This window comes from Clytia hemisphaerica, unplaced genomic scaffold, assembly GCF_902728285.1.
Source record: "Clytia hemisphaerica strain Z4C2 unplaced genomic scaffold, Clytia hemisphaerica genome assembly, whole genome shotgun sequence".
Taxonomy (NCBI): Eukaryota; Metazoa; Cnidaria; class Hydrozoa; order Leptothecata; family Clytiidae; genus Clytia; species Clytia hemisphaerica.
Genome location: NW_027104374.1, coordinates 525248 through 540555, shown reverse-complemented (window position 1 = coordinate 540555; position 15308 = coordinate 525248). Strand labels below are relative to the sequence as shown.

General features: G+C 35.3%; 1 protein-coding gene across 1 annotated transcript; it reads right to left on the bottom strand.

Annotated features, from left to right (window-relative positions):
• Nucleotides 1-8542: 8542 nt before the first annotated feature.
• Nucleotides 8543-14973, bottom strand: LOC136818742 (diaminopimelate decarboxylase-like). The gene is given in 3 exon segments (XM_067074980.1): nt 8543-9634; nt 9636-10094; nt 14891-14973. Coding segments are annotated over 3 exon segments (1530 nt in total). The 5' UTR covers nt 14972-14973; the 3' UTR covers nt 8543-8644.
• Nucleotides 14974-15308: the final 335 nt, after the last annotated feature.

The window sequence follows — 15308 nt, the reverse complement described above, 5'->3', positions numbered from 1 at the left end:
TATTATCATATCTTTTGATTTATTGAATCCAATATCCAAAAGGGATGTTATTCTTTAGGTCTTTAGGATGCACGCAGCTGAGTCTCGTGGAAAATCAAAATGGTAGCCTAAAGCCGATTCTTTGCACGCTAATCTACCTTAAGGGAACTTATTTTGGCGAGCGGCGAAATTTTAAATTTTGGCGGGAACTAATTTTGGCGAATGACAGCGTAAATCTGTTCTATTTTGCCTTATTTTGAGCAATTTTGATGAATTTCAGGGGTTATTTAGGCAATGAAACAAAAAATTTAATTTTGGCGGGAACTTATTTTGGCAAGTAACCAAAATATTTTATTTTGGCGAATTTCGTCTAAATTCGCCAAATCCGCCATAATTAGTTTCCGCCAAAATAAGTTCCCTTAATAGCTTGGATAATGAAGGTCTTTAATATATTTTCAGAGCATAAAAATAAGGGACTCGACAGGGACGATCAAATAGGTACATGTTTCATATTTTGCCTTAGTAATAAACTCTCCAAGAATAAACGTTCGATAAAGGATGAACATATAAATTACTGGACATCTATTTTCTATTGTGTCTTTCAAGCGAGCTTCGTCTCCGCCTGTATTTCAAAATTGGTATAAAAAATCCAACAAAATTCCGTCACAATTTTATTTCTTTGAATTACTTAGGTAAAAAGATTGATGGACAAAAGAGTTATCCTAAATTTTTTCATATTTTATCAACATTTTTCAACACAGAAATGCAGAATTTCAAGTGCCTGTTTACTTTTAAATCACTTTTATCACTCCGCAATAATTTTTTTATGAAATGAAAAAAATAGTATGCCAAAGTTGAGGGCCCATGTCATATGAATTATTCCATACTTTTGAGTCAAAATTTAAAAATATTGGTCGGAATTTTGACAAGCTGATGATGATCTTGCCTCTTGCCTGGTATTTTTGCTATGATATAGATAAAAGACTTGAGAAGAGTAGAACAACGGAGACTTTTGTCGAAGCTTTGACGTTGTTAGTAAGGTATTCCCAAGAGGTATATCATCAAAATTCATTGTTTCATTTTTTGTTTTTAACGAGGCAGTAACGAAGCTTGTAGTGTTTTCTACAAAAATACAAAGGATATGGGTGTGCAGCCGTTTATACGTTCATGAATCAAGGAAGAAATCTTCATGATGATGGCAGTATGGGACAGCGGGTCTGACACTGAAGTGTTCTTTTCTGTTAAGTACTTTGAAACTCATATTTCGTTTCGTTCTCATCTTTCTTTTTATTTTCATTTTTGGAAAGCTTTCTTGGGTGATCCGAAGCTACGAGCTTAAGAGTTTACAAGCAATACTTTTATGGACCTACTTGCTTATGCATTTAACCAGATTTAACACATATATAATTGATATCTACGTGAGCGTGACCGTTAAAATAATTATTCAGAACACAAATAGTGACGATTTATTAAATTTCGTTTTCGTCCCCCGTACTCATTGGGGTGGTATTAAGGGAGAGGGTTGGAAGGGAGAGAATATCTATCTTATCCAAGGGGGGGGGGGGTCGGTACTAAAATTTCAGACATCATGACTTTTAGTGACGTGGTGTTATTACAAAAGCCTTAAAGCATTTTAGTACCATGTTTATAAAATCCCAAATTAGGTGGGTCAAGAAATTTAAGAAAAATTTTAGTACATGAGTACTAAAAATCACCAAATTTTAGAAAATTTAACAATTGACCGAGCATTTTAGGCAAAATGAGAAAAAATAAAAACTTTCTACATAAGATTTAAGCACCCCTGTGTCACAAATTAAGCAAAAATTTCGTCCCAGGTGGGAAAATACCCACCCTTAAAGTTCAGCCCCACTGGGAAATCGACTTTGATGTCATCCCCCATGGAAATTCCATGCTTAAAAATCCAAAACCATCCCCATTGGGGTTTTTAACCTTGGAACAATAGAATTTCTATCCCCATTAGCATTTCAATAGGAATTTTTATCCCCCCTGAGGAAAAAAGTTCCGCCGGGGCTGTGAGACAGGGATGTATTTAATGTTCTGCTTTTATATAAAATTTATAAAAAAATGAATAAAAAATGTTTTCGAAGTTGAATGCTTTGTTTTTGTAAAGAACCATGGATAACTGGATAGAAATAAAATAGCAAGCTTTAAATTAGAGGTGAAAAATAACCAATCAATCTTTGCAATAATTCAAGTAGAGCAGAGCAAAAGTGTCTTGACTGTTTCTGAGTCTTTATCTAGAATAGAGAGAGATAGATCAGGTTCATTGACAGCTTTAAATAACAAGAGTTGGCACTTTTTTGAAAGTCTAAACCGAATTCCAAAATAAGCCTAATTTAGGTGGTCACTATGCTAAAATGTCAAAAAATTTTAGTACGTGTGTACTAAAATTCCTTTTTCAAAAATTAGGTATGTCAAAAATCGTCAAAAAACCTTTTACTACTTATGTATCTTGGATTTTAGTACCAACCCCCCGTGTCTTATCTAAAATTTGAGTAATTTGGTTAGGAGCATATCGATCTAAGCTTATAATAGTGTTTCTTATGGATAAAGATTAAATTTTAGTGGCAAAAAAATGTTTTCGTGAAAATCTGCTTCAGCCATCTTTCACCCTACTTTCATGAAAAAAATTGAGATTCAAGTTTGCAAAAAAGTCCAAAAAAGCCTTTTTAGCTGTTTTTTAAACGGAATTTCCCCCGCAATTATTTTCTCGAAATGCTTGCTCATCTTTGAATTTTAATTCACAAGCTTTTTCACATTGGTTTGACACAGATATGGAGAGAGATTGATCAGAAAGAGGGAAGGAAAAACATTTTTTTGCTTATATCAGCATAATATAACAATAGCACACCACTGTGTCATGGTAAGAATTTCTATTCGATAATTTACAGGAGGTTACAAAACCTATTCTCACAAATATTATCTAGAAAAGAATATAAATATAAGGTAAATAAATAGTGATAAAAAATATATGTATCTGGCTTAAAAGAATAAACTTAAGATTAAAAATTGCATATAAAAACAAGATTTATTTACTAAAAATAAATATAAAAACATCTTAAAAGGTATATAAAGCTTATTAGTGAGTAGAGAGATTCCAAATGATTTCAAGCTTTGAGTTCTAGATTTGGGTAGGTGTTGACAAAAATAATTCAAAATTAGATCCACAGATTTAGGACTGAAGATAAGGGATAAAATTAGCATAAAATGGAGTCAATGGTTTACTAGAAATCTAAGTTCAGACCACTAATTTTATCAATAAAAACAACAGTATCTTCAATAGATGTTTGCTTCTTTTGGAAGGCTGTTCCATAGTTGAACCACATTTGGGAAAAAAGACATTGTGTATGGACTGGATTGAGCCCAGTAATTGTTTATATTTTACGTTTTTACAACGCTGTCTCGTGGGGAGGGATTGATTTGTCTACGTTTTTGAACCAGACATGATGTTGTGAAAAAGTTTGAGGCGATTGATTTTGCGACGATTTTCAAGTATATCCAAATTAGCATCTTTCAATAACGAAGTGGGTTGAACATTCCCTGTCCCACCTATTGTAAATCCAACGGATGGATTTTCGTTGGACGCTTTCTAACTGCGATGTTATATTCAATTTCCCAGGTGAGTCCCATACTGAAGATGCATATTCTACTAGAGGTCTGATGTATGTCTTATAGCAAACGAGACGAGTTTCTGTGTCTGTCATTTGAAGATTCCTTTGAAGAAATATCCTGGTGGAATTTGCCTTAGCAGTGATGACTGAAACATGATGTTTCCAAGAGAGATTCTTGGAAATGGTTACTCCAAGGTATTTCGCTTTATCAACTGCCTTCAAGTTTTGACCATGGATTGTATAGGTGTGGTCAATAATTTTACGTTTGTTTGTTATGCGAAGTACATAGCATTTCCCCGGGTGGAACTCCATTGACCATTGCTTTTCCCACTCCACTAACTTGTCAAGGTCTGCTTGTAATGAATATGCATCATTTAGGCATTTGATTACTTTGAATAAGTAGGAATCGTCAGCAAACAAAGCAATATTTGAATCAACATGCAAGGGCATATCGTTTATATAAACAAGAAACAAGAGGGGACCAAGAACTGAGCTTGAGGGACACCTGAAGTGACCGCTATCCGCTTTGACAGAGTTCCTCTTACAGCTACACATTGACTACGATTGTTCAGAAAATCCGCTATCCATTTAAGCAAGGTTCCATGGATGCCATAATGTTCAAGTTTCAATAAAAGTTTTCTGTGACAAACCTTGTCGAAGGCTTTACTAAAATCCAACAAAATGGAGTCTGTTTGTTCGCGATTGTTCAAAGATTGCGCCAGCGTATTTATGGTTTGAATTAGCTGCGTCTCGCATGATCGAAATTTTCTAAAGCCATGTTGTGTATCAGAAAGTGTGTGGTCCTGATCAAAATGAGTCATTATATTGCTGTGGATTATGTGCTCCATAAGCTTGCAAGTGATCGATGTTAGGCTGATCGGCCTATAGTTCTCAGCTTTTGATCGGTCTTTATTCCCGCCTTTGTAAATTGGAGTCACTAATGCATGTCGCCAGTCGTTTGGAATGGCTCCTTGTTCGAGTGATGCCGTGAAAAGTAAAACAAAGATGTCAGGTAAAATGTCTGCACATACATGGAGAATCCTTGCTGAGACATTGTCGGGACCACAAGCTTTCTTAGGATTGATATTCGATAGCAATTTATGGATGCCGTTTCTGGTGAAAACAATGTCTTTGATGTTCGATCCTTTAGGACCTTTGATTTCAGGTAATAAGCCGTCGTCTTTAGAGAAGACACTTGCAAACTGTTGATTTAATATTTCAGCTATGTCGTTGTCATTTATATGTGTGATGATATGTGTCTGATATGAAACGGGAACACTTATGTAAAACTAAAACCTTTAAGACCGACCTTAGGATCTGAGTATCCAAAAGTTCAAGAATGGTCCAAAAGGGCTCAGACTATAGCCTGGAAGTCTATAATCCCGTCCCGAATTGAAATATTCGAATAAATTTATCAATTGGCCCAAAAGCGACTTGCTAAAAACGAGGAATTAACCAAAATTCTCAATATATTTTGACCGAGATTATATCTCATCAAAAATTGAGTAGTTTGGTTAAGATCGTTGAAGTATGCTAACAAATGATGATTCTTAAGGATAAAGATATAATTTTTGAGGCGAAAATATTTTTTGGTGAAAATCTGCTTCAGCCATCTTTTACCAATGATTTGATTTGTACCCTACTTTTATGCAAAAAACTAGGAAAAAATAATGATCCAGTTTTCAACATAGTCCAAAAAAGCCTTTTTTAAGCCGTTTTTTGAACAGGATTTCCCCCGCAAATTCTTTTTCGAAAATTGGGCTCTGCCACACTCGAGGGATTATAGTTATGCACCTTTGTGCAAAAAATCATAAAGAATGAATAAGCCAATCTCGAGAGAAGCTGAACCAAGTAATTGGTAATGTGCTTATAAAAAATATCAAATTTGGCTCATTTTTCTTTAAAAAAACGTCTAGCAACCGAAATTTCATGTCTAAACACAAATATTCTTCATAATCAAGCCTTCATAATAAAAAAGAATATCTATCTCATCAAAAAATTTAGTGACTTGACTATGGTGGCCTACAGAAACATTAGCGATATAATGAATTAGCTGATCGAAAAACAAGAAAAAAGCGCAAGAAATGGAAGGGACTTTCAGGGGAATCATTCATTTCATTTCATTTGCCAATTTCATATTTCATTTGGACGGGGCTAGGGCAAGGGCAGGGGGAGTCCAGGGGGGGGCAGGGCAAGGGCAGGGCAGGGGCAGGGGCAGGGCAGGGCAAGGCAGTTAAGGGCATGGAAGGGCAGGGCAAGGGAGTTATGGTCAGGGGAGTTTTCATTTCAATTTCAATTTAATTTCATTTTAATGTCATTTCATTGCAGGTTGTAATTCAGGGTTTCAATTTCATCAATTTCATTTCATTTCAATTTCATTTGTAATTCATTTCAGTCAATTCATTCAATTTCATTCCAATTTCATTTCAATTTTCATTTCATTTCAAGTCAATTTCATTTCATTCAGGTCATTTAATTTCCATTTTAATTTCATTTTAAAGTTTCAGTTTATTTCATTTCATTTTCAATTTCATTTCAATTTCATTTTAAATTCATTTCAATTTCATATTAATTTCATTTCATTTTCATTTCAATTCCATTTCATTTTAATTTCATTTCATTTTCATTTTAATTTCATTTCAATTTCATTTTAATTTCATTTCAATTTCATTTTAATTTCAAATTGAATTCAAAATGAATTGAAAAAAAAATCACTTCATGGCCGAGAAGGACAATAAGGCAAAGGCGTGGACGAGAGGGAATGGCCGAGAAGGACACTTAACTTTTTATTCATCTCAAATTAAAATCAAATGAATGAAAAAAAATCACTTCATGGCCGAGTAGGACAATAAGGGCAAAGACGTGGACGAGAAGGACATTAAATGGCCGAGAAGGACATTAATCTTTTTATTTCAACTCAACTTGAATGAAATTGAATGAAAATGAAAATGAAATTGAAATGAAATGAAATGATGGAATTGAAATTCAATGAAATGAAATGAATTTGAAATAAAATGAATGAATTGAAATGAAAATGAAATGAAATTGAATGAATTTACCTAAAATTGAAATGAAATTAAAATAAAATTGAAATGAAATGAAATGAAAATGAACTGAACTTGAAATGAAATTGAAATGAATGAAATGAATTGAACTGAAATGAAATGAAATGAAATGAATTGAAATGAATTGAATAAAATTGAAATTGAAATGAAATGAAAATTTGAAATGAAAATAAAATCAAATTAAAATGAAAGCGAAATGAATTTAAAATAAATAAAATGAAATTGAAATGCATTAAACGAAATTAAAATGAAATTGAAATGAAATTTAAATTGAAAGAAAATTTGAAATGAAATTGAAATGAAATTGAATGAAATTGAAATTGCAAATAAAATGAAATTGAAATGACATGAAATGAAATTGAATGAAATTGAAATGGAAATTAAAAGAAATTGAAATGAATTAAAATAAAATTGCAATGAAATGAATGAAATTGAAATTGAATGAAATGAACGAAATGAAATGAAATTGAATGAAATAAATGAATGGAAAAATGAAAGAACGTGAATGAAATTGAAATTGACAATTGAAATGAAATACATGAAATGAAATGAAAATAAACTGCAATTGAATAAAATTGAATGAAAAATGAATTGAAATGAATTAAAATAAATGCAATGAATTGCCAGTGAAATGAAATGAAAATGAAATGTGAAAGAAATGCAATTGAAATGAAATTGAAATGAAAATGAAATGAAATTAAAATGAAATTGAAATGAAATTGAAATGAAAATGAAATGAAATTGAAATGAAATTGAAATGAAATTGAAATGAAAGTCAAAATGAAATGAAATGAAAATGAACGAATGAAATGAAGTAAAATTAAATTTAATGAGTTTTATTGTTTTTCTATAGCTAATCATTACCGTTAATGTCTATGTAGGCACCATACTTGACAGGAACATTCTTGCTATTAATAGTGATTCTTATAGATAAACATAGGTAAAGATGGGGTAAAGATTCGTATTTTGAGCCGAAGTTATTGATCCAGTTTTTCATAAAGTTCTAAACCCCAGTTTTTTTGCAGTTTTTTGGGACAAGCTGGAGTTTGTACAAGTTCTAATGTGATTTGGTTGGTCGTTAGCTTGTAATAAAAACAATCTTATTACTTTTTCTATAGAACGCGTCATCTCTATTACTTCAAATGACCAATCAGTTAAGTATCTTTTTGGCTGAAGTTTGTCCAAAAAATATTTTCGAAAATCGGGCTCCGTTACATTTTGGGAAATAACATTTTGCATCATTGAGTAAAAAATCAAATGAGCCAAATCCCGAGAAAACCTAATAACAGACAGACGGACGGACATACCCAGGGCAACATTAAGATCCCCCTAAAGATAGGCCAAAAAAGAAAAGAAAAGCAGAGCCTCCAAAAGATTCATTTATTATTAACCACAGGAAGATTGAGGCGTGTATTTTCAAGTTTGTTGACCATACTTTATTGGCATTGATCAGTTGAAGGCTCAAGTGATCTATAGAAATTCGACGGGAAAGAGATTCGCTTTAAATTGATTTAAGTTAAACGAATGTCTATGTTTATTGAAAAGCAGTTCATTGGACTTTTCCAGAAAAAAAAAACCGTATACCCCCTGTTGAGGAGGTCCATTTCCGTTCCAAGGGGGTAAGGTTTGATATGTGGCGGAATTCCATAGGGAGATACAAAAATCTGTCAAAAATAACTGGAATTCCATGGGGGTAGCCTTTTAAATCCTACTAAAATTCAGAATTCCAGAGGAGTTTAAGCCTGAAATTGCCTGGAATTCCAGGGGGTTGCAGCATTTCCACCCACAAAATGATGGACCTCCTCAATAGGGGTATACGGTTTTTTTCTGGAAAAGTCCATTTTGAAAATAATAAGTCAAACTAAAATCAATAGAAGTTTAAAGATAATACTTCTAAGAGTATCAAATATCTTAAAAAATGATAAAATTATGAGCTCTTGTTTGAAATATCTATATAACACTATAAAATTATTGAAATTGTTCGTAGTTCCAAAACTGAATTGTTTCATTGACTGTTGCTTTGGGTTTGATGCATTTCAACTCGAGCTTTCCATTATGATTCTTTTGTACAGTGTAAACAGCATGCGGTGATCGGCTGTTGTAATGACTGTATAGTGAATATGTATAACCCCCTGTATCGTGGATAGCCAGAATGTCACCATTAGAGATATCCCTTGGCAACAACACATCTTTGGCAATATAATCACCTTGGAAACATAACGGACCAGCAACATCATATTTACAGAAATCCTGTGAATCGATTTCTTTCTCAGAGCCTTCTTTATTGAATACAGTGAACCGACGTCGCCATGCTTTAATAGCTAATTGATATGCTTCACGCATGAGTGCATTGGATCCCACGTGCGTCAACAGGATTCGATTTTCATTAGATTTCCCGCGGAAACGATCAAATGCATCTACTGAATCGACATCACTGCCTTTTACGCATGAGATATGAGTTAGCGTCATACCATATTTCGTGAAAACCGACCGACCAAACTCGGTAATAACTCGGTACTTACCGGAGAAAAAGTCGGGTTCCTTTTGTTGTAAAACTTTTCGGTACTCGGTAAAAGAAACAGCTTCCTTATCTCTGGTATAGGATGTGGGTACACCTCCACCGATATCCAGACATTTGATTTGTTGTTCACCCAGGGCTGCATTGAGACGTTCAGCTGCTCGGTAAATGGCAAGTGCACCGTTGGAAAGAAGATCTAGAGAACATCCTTGTGATCCAACATGACAATGCACCCCTTGTAGCCATGGAAACCTTTTAAAAACTTCCAGTAAAGAATCGAAGGTCTCATCACAGTAGAACAATCCAAACTTGGAACTTTTACCAGCAGTGCTGGACATTGCGATACCCCCTTCTCCAACCAAAGGGTTGATTCGTACTCCAAAAGTCGAGGATGTTTGCAGACCTGGTTTCTTTAAGATACTATCAATCATCTCCATTTCACTTAATGTTATCAGTATTGATATAGAAACCACACTCGATGGCCTTTTCGAGCTCTTGTTGTGTTTTGACAGGACTGTCGTAAACAATGTGATCGCTCTTGGTACCGATAGCTCGAGCTAAGGAAGCTTCTTCAAAAGAAGCACATTCTAAACCAATCAGCTGTGGATATTTCGTTGTGGCATGTTTCAGTATACCTGCAAAAGGTTGCGATTTAACGGCAAGCGCGTGAAGGAAAAACGGTTCGTGAAATGCTTCAAGAAGATTCTCAATCCGTTCATCAAAAGCATCAAGATCGTAAACATCAACAAGATGTGAGTCACTCGCATCATCTAAAAGTTTGTCTTTCAAAACTTGAGCAATGAGTGGCTGGATAATGGAAGATCTGGTCTTGAAATGTTCTTTCCCATCAAAGACAGACCAATCATCTTTGGTTGAAGACATCTCTCTTTTTAGTTGTTGCTGAAAATGTAAAAGCATATACAATTTAAGACTGAAAACTGCCCTGAAACGGCACGAAACTCCGAGTATCAGATAAATAAATTTATCTCTATACTGACTGAAATACCGATGGAAAAGAAGCTGAGAAGCTGACCCTCCGATATCATCGGACCGGGCCCTATCCCGGGATAGTTTCCTACCCCTAGATAGGTAAATCAGAGTACTTACCAGACATTGTACTCTGTGCTCGCGACACATCAGAGCCGTGCTGTATCGATGATGATACTCGAACAGTACGGGAACACCTTGCGTTCTCACAGGTATTGAACATATGAGTACCATCACCACACCATATTCAATGTCCAGCATAACTCCCCACACTCTTGTATCAGAGTGACGGTACCCTATTCCCCTCACATGGGATGGGTTGACCCGGGCCAAGGTACATTCACTTGTCAAGTAAATCGCAGCACCGAGTGGGAATCGAACCCTGACCTCCAGCACGGAAGTCAAGAACGATGACCACTACATTACTGCGCCTTGACTGATATACCACTCGACCAAAATGGTAGCAATTTGTTGAATCAGATTGTTGAGTCAGATTTGCAACAAAGCTATATTCAAGGAGACAGAAAACTATCTTGCTGACAGATAAAATGTCACCTCCTTGATACATTATAACTTGTGTGATAAAGGCCAAAAAAAAGAGTCTTGTTTCCGGAAATGCGGGTGACGAAAAAATAAACTCACCCAGCCGGCCGCAAAATGTATTTTTTTACATTTTTAGATTTTTGTCAGAAATACTAAACTTATTTGTGTGTTGTTCTTGGTTACTTGATTTCTTTTAGGAATGTAGATTGTTTTCATAGTTTTAAAAGACTAAAATGATACATCGTAAAATATCCTATCGAAAAAGTACTCATTTTTTATAAGCAGCCAGGTTTTACTATTTCGTAAAGTAAAGCTTTTTTAGATATTTTAGCCATTGCAAACGATAACCCTTGACCCAATAAGCATGGATTACAGTATGGTATAATACCAGGGGTGGTAAAAGCAATTCATAAACTGAGCTACACGTTTTTTATAAGAACAAATTATATAAAAACATAAGGCTTCGATGGCCAAAATGTTAAGAACATTTTAAGCGGGATCTAAAACACCCGATTTCTTAAGAAAATGGACACAAATACTCAAAAAATTGGCGAAAATAAAAACTCAAAAAGACCAAAGGCTTCAAAAATTTCAAAAACACCGAAATGCGTTACACATTTTTTTATAAGAACATCCAAAAATTTTTGGAGCCTTCGGATGTTCTTAACTTTTTGAGTTTTAAGCCTCAAAATGTTCTTAACATGTTCTTATTTTGACCATTTTGTGAATATTTTTTACCATCGAAAGGGCAAAAGAGCCCTGCTAAAAAACCTGCGACTTTTTCAACTCCCTCCTTCTTCAAATCAATAAATCAAATGCTTTTAAGCTTTTTCTCTCTTTCTATCTCAGTTATATAAAAATGTATGCGATCAAACGCATGTGAAGTAAACAAACAAACGGAACAAATAACGAAGTTGGTCGCAACCATTAAGTTTCACGCGCCGTAATCATGACGACGGATTGTATCTGGCGGTTCCTTTGTTTTGGAGGACTACATTTTTTGAAATCTAAGGATAGATTTTAGTTTCAATCCGGCGTTTGTGTAAAAACTACGCGCGGGCGTTCTGGATGGGAAATACGTGGTTTCATTTCCCATCCAGGAGTCTCGCCTCTGCGAATTTTTTTTTCGTACATGGTGGGAAGTATCATCGATGGTCGGAAGTATCTCATTTCGACGGTCAGAAGTAGCGTCGCCGGTCGGAAGTATCTTAAACTTTGAAAATCTAGTTTTCGATGGTCAAAAGTATCTTCCCTCGATGGTCGGAAGTATCAAAGTCGAATTAGCCTGTATGACAAGCACAAAGGCTATTTACGCGCGAATTTTTTTTAATTTTTTTTTTAAATGGTAGAGGAAGTAAAAGGAAAGCTATACGATGGCCCCTAAGGCTCACCACGCACTTCCAGTTCTTATAAAATCAGTGAACTAGAACTGTCTAGGGTCAGGGCCCATAGAAGGCTCACAAGACACTGCGCACTTCCGAGTTTTTTTGTGGCAACACTGCGCACTTCTAAAAATATTTTAGAGACGCAAAAGTCTCTCGAAAGATAGCTGTTCTGGTAAGCAAAATAGACACCGAGTTTTAATAAATGAGTTGATGATAATATAGCGAAGGGGCTCGGAAATCCCGAGTTATTTTCCTCGAGTCAAAAAACTGAGTTACGATAAAAACGAGTTATAACGGTATTTTCGGAAATATTGACGTCATTTTGTACCTTCTATGGCGTCGTTCTCAATTTTGTAACTCTGTTATTTTCCTTGACTTTAAAACTTCGAGTTATTTCTGGTATTTTATTTAACTCGAGTATTTTTCCTCCCTTTGAATTTTCGAGTTATTCCTCGTTTATCACCCTCGACTCCATGGCTTATCTAACCCTCTTACGCTGTTGATGATTCTTGATGGACGCGTTGACGGGGGATATAAACGTTTTCTAAACGATTCCTCCAATTATACGGTACTGGCCTCTTTAAGTCGCAGAATCGTTTATCGGCCCTGGCTCGCAAGGGTGCTCGTTTATTAACTCAGTTTATTTTCGTTTTTTTTAATTTTCGAGTTATTTTCCTTCTTGTAGATTCTCGAGTTATTTTGGCGTTCCCAGCAGAAGGCTCAAAAACATGCACTTCTAGTTTTCACGCACTAATAAAGGGTGGTCTAATGGTGGAAAATTCTGGCAGCGTGGATGCAAAAAACAAAGTTGATATTTGGTCACTTTTCTTCCCCGATTTAAGCCCGAAAATTCCCCGAATTTTGCCACTGGGGGAAATTTTGCTGACCAGCACTTAACTCGGAAATTTTAACCTGTAACTCTTGATATGAACAACTCGGAAATATTAACTCGTTTTGCGTAACTCGACATTCATTTTAAAGACCAAAAAAAAAATTCATTGCGCGGGCCGCTCGCTTGGAAATTTCTCGCCGTGACAAAAAGTCAGAAGTGCGCAGTGTCAGTGCCTTCTGGGCCATTGACCCTAGAGAGTTCAAGTTCACAATTTTTTTAATCTACAAACGCCAACAGAAAACTGCTGTCGAAACATCACAAAACGGGAATCATAATGGCTGCGTAGCGATGTACAAATTTGCCATGAAGCTATGATCTTTTGACATTGAAATTGTGGATTTGGCAAAGTTGGCGAGTATGAAGTCAATCGAATTGGCTGAGTATTGTAAAACTTGATAAAGTTTGCCACATCTTCGTCTGTTTCTAGAAAACATTCAATTCTTGCTTTGAACTTCAAAGGATCTCCTTTCACATCAATGGTTTTCTTCTTTATTTGGATATGTTCATTCACAGCTGCTACAAGTTCCGTATTGGAAGTTGAGTTAAATTGCCAACGTATTTAACTCAGCACATGACATCACTGCATGAAGCCGCCATCTTTGTTTGTTGTTGTTTTCAAGATTTTGCTGATTCTGCAAAATTTCATTATTGATACTTCTGACCGGCGAGGGAAGATACTTCTGACCATCGAAAACTAGATTTTCTAAGTTTAAAATACTTCCGACCAGCGACGCTACTTCCGACCGTTGAGATGAGATACTTCCGACCATCGGTGATACTTCCCACCATGTACGAAAAAAAAATTCGCCTCGCCTCTAGTCCTTCGGGCTTGAAACTCAATGGTTGCAACGCACACGGCTCGATTATTGCATAAGTTAAATAAATTAAGCCTTCAAGACTTGTCGCTTTGAACGGCGTGAGCTTTTAGTGAGCTTTTATGAAAGTTTAAAAAATTCAATATTGTGCGCAAAGCTGTGCGTCTCTTCTATTGTTCTTTCTGAAGTAGCCAATCAGCGAGAAGGTAAACATACTGACTGACTGTGTGTTTGGTTTTATCATATACAATTGCTTTTGATTTTTTACGCGCAACTTTTTTCCTATTTTCAATGAAAGGTCGAGCCGTGCGCGTTGTTTGGCGACCGAATATATGTGAAACAGTTTTTTGAACCAAAGGCTTTGGGACACGAAAAGCTTTTTTCGCGTTGGTGCAATGCAACATGCTCCATCTCAACAACCTGAAACACTTTCTCGTGTCTCCACCCCATTTTTCTTTCTACCAATGAAATGTCCCTGGGACAATGGAGCAAAATTTATTCGAATGAATTTTGCTTCATTGTTCCAGGAACAAAATCAACGTGTCTTTTGAGTATTTCCCTCACTTTTGAAACAAAAAAAGAAACCATGGGAAACGCACTTTTTTCTTGTATTGGTGGGATAGAGCATGTTGCATTGCACCAACCCGAAAAAAAATTTTCGTGTCCCCAAGACTTAATAGTTTCACCCCCTTCTTCTGGGTTGATCATTAGAAAACTAACCGTTTTGAAAAAACTTACAATATACAGTCTTCAGTTTTTCGTTCTGATATATCAGCAATCTTACAATTAGTCATCTTACAATACAAATATATAAGAACGTTCCTTCATCTATGCTGTTATATTTACTCTGTTACAAAACTTTTGTGTTTTCTTGAGAAAACGTTTTGTTTTTTGAGTCCTGTCTGAAATATTTAGTTCGAAAAAAAATTATTTTCTTCGACGCACAAAAAAAAATTTCTTTTTGCGGCCGGGTGACTTTGAAAAAAAGTTTACCTGACCGATTTCCGGAAACAAGACATTTTTTTGGCCTAAGGTAGAAGCAAGAGAAACATATTGCAAAAAGTATATAAATACCTGTGTACAGAGCGTATGTAGGCAATTTTTGGAAAGCAATCTTTGAAAAGATCTTTGCAACGTTACACTTCTGATGAACATTGCACAAGACCCTAGTAAATGATAAAAACCTTAAAAAAGTTTAAGTTGATATGATGAAAACAAACACTATTATGATTTAAGTAGATCAAATTACACCTAAGATAAACAAGATAGCATATTTAAATTTGATAGTCTACGTCGCAGGTCAGAAGTAAAGTCTCAGAAAGTTTGATACTTACACTCGAATTCGACAGCGAGAGAAATTGCGGAAAATGATTCGGGATATTAACGTCCTAATGTTTTATACGGAAGCACCCAAAAAAGACCGGTATTTGCCACTAATTTTAGTGGCAAACGCCCGGGCTACTTTAAACAATACATCGAGAGTATCATGAAT